Raw genomic sequence first — 3866 nt, forward strand, 5'->3', positions numbered from 1 at the left:
CTAGTTGAATGTCCTAGCTGACTTTGACCACTTTATATTTTACCAAAAATAAGTCAAACAAAGGGTTCTAGAGTTAGATGATTCGATCCAATGCAACATTAATTCAGACAAGTCATTTAGTTTGACTATGCCATTAGAGAAAACCTAGTCTGTCTCATAGGGTCCTAACCATGCTATCTTCAAATTAAGTTTCTTTGGATGCATGTTGTCTAACTTTAGAACTCTTTGCACCATATCAGTAAACTTTCGAGCTTGTGCGGATACCTTTTGTTCTCTCTTAATTTCTTTCTTCTAAACACACTCATAAACCATACACGCATGCTTTTTTATGACGGTGGCTCATGGAGCTACCTGGTCAATTCTTTTGTTTTCTCTATATAACTCATGATAGATAGCTTACCTTGTTTGATTTTATCCAATTCGCAAAGGATGTCCTCATCCCCGCGGTTTTCACTATAGTACTCTAGTGAGAAAGCCTTCTCCAACTTAGTGTAAGTTTTGAGCTTACATGTTGGGTAATGGTAGAACAATTTCCTTGCTACATCCTTCAGGGTTTGTGGAAAGTACTCTACCCATTCATTTCCATCGATGTCCTTCATATTAGCTTACTCAAAAGCTTGTATATGGACACCTCGACCATTGTTTCTATTGCCTTTGAAATCGAGAAACATGATTTTCAAATCACTATACCATTCATCGTATTTCAATTTATGATGATCTAATTAATTAATTTATTTTGTCTAGATTTATTCTTGTGATCTGGTTTCCTCCCAGTGTATATGCTTGCTATAATAGTCTGCATCTAGCTCCCATTTGTCATTGTAGTTATCATCAGTTTATGTAACCTGTCAAGCTCATTCCCTCGACCAACTTTTGTGTGTGATCATGCTTGATTCGAAGACGGGTTTGCTTTGAGCATTTTGAGAAAGTGGTCATTGCTTGGTTGAAGACCAATACATTTCAAAGGACCTTATATACACGCACTTTAAAGTGTTTGCAAATACACGAGGATTTCCAAGGTGGTACGACTGATATCAAAAGTAGAGAAATCGAAAAGATGCAAATAGCTTGCAGGTTTTTGAAGCTGAAAAATGCTCTTCTGGTGATTAATAGTTAAGAAAGCTTTCCAAACCATTAATTAAGGGAGCTTGAAGTTTCATGGATGCTTGTTTTGACTCCAAGTAAACGTGCATGTCACAGTTTCTAAAAATTCCTTATCATTGTAATCGTCATTATATGCATTCACATTGAATGGACATTCCTATTATAAAAGTGGCACTTGAGAAGACTTGTGAATAACAAAGAAGCTAGCTTGGTTGGTTGAGCACTCGACCGCCAACCCGGGTAATGGGTTCGAGTCCGGCCAAGCGACCCTAGTAGCGTTCACGGACATTTGCTTTGATTCGCACGGGATTTGTGCGATTGGAACCAAAAATTGAAAAAAAACATTCAAAGGAGGTAATTTTGTGCATCAATAGCTTATTATTGTCTTCTACTCTAAGCATTCACAATGTAGACTTAGGAAATCTACTGTATTTTATTTAAAGCAGACTCAGGGTAGGTCGCTACCATTATTACTTCTCAATGACTCAATTTTTGAATATTTGGTTTTGAAAAAAACTGCCATCTTCGAAAGTGTAAACCGCCCTCTATCAGTTTCAGTATAATTGCTGGGATTTGAGCCTAGTTTTATAGGCATCCATGCAAACACTTTGCCACTTGTCTACAAGCCTGATGGCATTTTGAGTGCTTCTATTCCAAAAGGAAAAAAGGAAGGTTTCCATGACATTCTAAAGACATTTTACTGATGACATCGGACCGAACAAGAACAGCAATCACACCTTCAAGGGGGGAGTGTCTGCATATTTGTATGTGAAATGCTCAACTCCTCCACCATATCTTTCCCCAGAAACCTCACCAGCTGGCACCGCAGCTGAAATCTCTTCTAGATCTTCTTTTGAAAGCTTCACCTTCAAAGCTGCCATGTTCTCGTCAAAGTTCTTCGTCTTTGTTGTACCTGCAAAGAGCAGCAAATGAAGAGAAAATACGCCATGGTTAGATGGAAAGGAGGGTTATTTAACTTTGGAGTCCAAAGGCACATCATACGATTGAGGCCACCAATTTTTCGTACCTGGGATTGGCACAACGTCATCCCCCTGATGAAGAACCCATGCCAAAGCTAGTTGACCCGGTGTGCATCCATGTTTCTTTGCAAGACTTGCGATTCGCTCATAGAACACTTTATTCTTTTCAAAATTTTCCCCTTGGAACCTCGGCATGCGGACCTATCATGTCAACAACCATGAGGCATGATGCACTTACAAGATACTCCCACTGCTCAAAATTGAGGCTTAACATACGGCAATACCATGCGAGTGTCCATGGAATCCAGAGCTTCAAAGATGGCCTTTCCACTAAAGAAACCGCGGCCCCCCAATACCAAGTTCTCTGCCAAGATGTCAACTTATGAATCCTTTTACAAGCTTTGCATTGCCATCAAGAATACATTGTACACACACGAATCCACGAAAAGCTGAGAACCTGCATATTGGAACAATATCTTCTTCCACATCCCTTGACCACAGAGACCATTCGAGCTGGACAGCTGTAATAGGATGGACTGCATGTGCCCGCCTTATCGTGTTACCACTTGCCTCCGACAACCCAATATACTTGACTTTGCCCTCTTCAACGAGTTTTTCAAGCTCACCGACCTGCATAATTGTGAGCATGTGCCTTTATTAGGCAATTGGGTAAACAGGAACCTTTTAAGCCATATAATTAACGCCTCATACGCACTGTTTCCTCTATTGGCACTGACTGGTCAACACGGTGCTGGTAATAGAGGTCAATATACTCCACATCAAGCCTCTTCAGGCTGGCTTCGCAAGCCTGCCTCACATACTCTGCACTGCCCTTAACTGAAAAAACACCACCATTCTCCATGACATTGCCAAATTTTGTAGCTAACTGTATACTTTCCCGAGGGAAGTATTTTATAGCCTGCACATGGAGAGAGTAAGGAGCTCAAAAGGCTACTTTCAGCAACAGCTTTAGGAGAATGACGAGCATACACACGCAAAAATACCACATTGGATGCAAAAATAGTAGGGTGCTAGCTAGACCAACAAAGAGAATGTCCAGAAGAAAATTTACCTTGCCAACGAGAACCTCATTTGTGAATGGGCCATAGACGTCAGAGGTGTCAAGGAAGGAGGCTCCACTATTGACAGCGTGCTTGATGAGGTCGATGCCCACCTCCTCTTGCACAGGCGTCCCATAGAAAGCGGCCCATGCACCCAAACCCGAGGGGGGATACCTGCCACGAAAAGTCGAGAATTGCTGATGCACAAACAAAAGCATAACAGACGACATATACTGATGCTCTCTCTCACTCTCTCTCTATCTCACACACACACACTCACACACGCACGCACAGGTTGGAATACCTTGAAGCCCTGCGAGCCAAGGGGGCACAATTGCTCTAGCGACATGTTGCAGACAATTGACTCTGGGAACAGCCCCATTGTTTTTATAGACTTTCTAGCTAACTTAATACTCGTCAAAGTTCAAAGTGCTAGCTATGTCAGGGGTGACGACTCCCACTATTACAGGGCTTAAAAATATATGGACTGCTACTACATACCGGTAGACTTACTATCCTACTATCCTACGGGCTCCACTTTTATTTTATTCATTAGTGCGTGAGATGCTCTTTGAGCTTCACTACCCTTACAAAAGGGATTTTCGGTTTTGAACCCCCACCAATTCAACACACACCCTATTGCTACTCTTATAACCACTTCAGCGCCCAACTGACCCTGCTCGAGAAAGCCTGACGTGTAATTAAAAAAAACACAAATCTT

At 41.6% G+C, this 3866-nt stretch overlaps 1 protein-coding gene across 1 annotated transcript; it reads right to left on the bottom strand.

The window, feature by feature from the left end:
• Window positions 1-1585: 1585 nt before the first annotated feature.
• LOC147427083 (putative aldo-keto reductase 1) lies at window positions 1586-3442 on the bottom strand. Its single transcript, XM_086498076.1, has 6 exons — window positions 3157-3442; window positions 2800-3003; window positions 2542-2714; window positions 2369-2414; window positions 2132-2285; window positions 1586-2017 (listed from the first exon to the last, which is right to left on the bottom strand). Exons 1-6 carry the CDS (start codon window positions 3373-3375, stop codon window positions 1836-1838), a joined length of 978 nt encoding a protein of 325 aa, XP_086354202.1. The 5' UTR covers window positions 3376-3442; the 3' UTR covers window positions 1586-1835.
• Window positions 3443-3866: the final 424 nt, after the last annotated feature.

Source organism: Adiantum capillus-veneris, chromosome 24 (genome assembly GCF_014529385.1).
Source record: "Adiantum capillus-veneris isolate H3 chromosome 24, ASM1452938v2, whole genome shotgun sequence".
Taxonomy (NCBI): Eukaryota; Viridiplantae; Streptophyta; class Polypodiopsida; order Polypodiales; family Pteridaceae; genus Adiantum; species Adiantum capillus-veneris.

What these genes read in the sequence shown, in the direction of transcription:
- LOC147427083 (XM_086498076.1), bottom strand. Translation starts at nt 3,375, where the DNA reads ATGTCGTCTGTTATGCTTTTGTTTGTGCATCAGCAATTCTCGACTTTT. An exon ending in CAGTGCCAATAGAGGAAACA is followed by an intron (nt 2,715 to 2,799) that starts GTGCGTATGAGG and finishes ACAATTATGCAG; the next exon opens with GTCGGTGAGCTTGAAAAACT. An exon ending in ATTCCATGGACACTCGCATG is followed by an intron (nt 2,286 to 2,368) that starts GTATTGCCGTAT and finishes TTGACATGATAG; the next exon opens with GTCCGCATGCCGAGGTTCCA.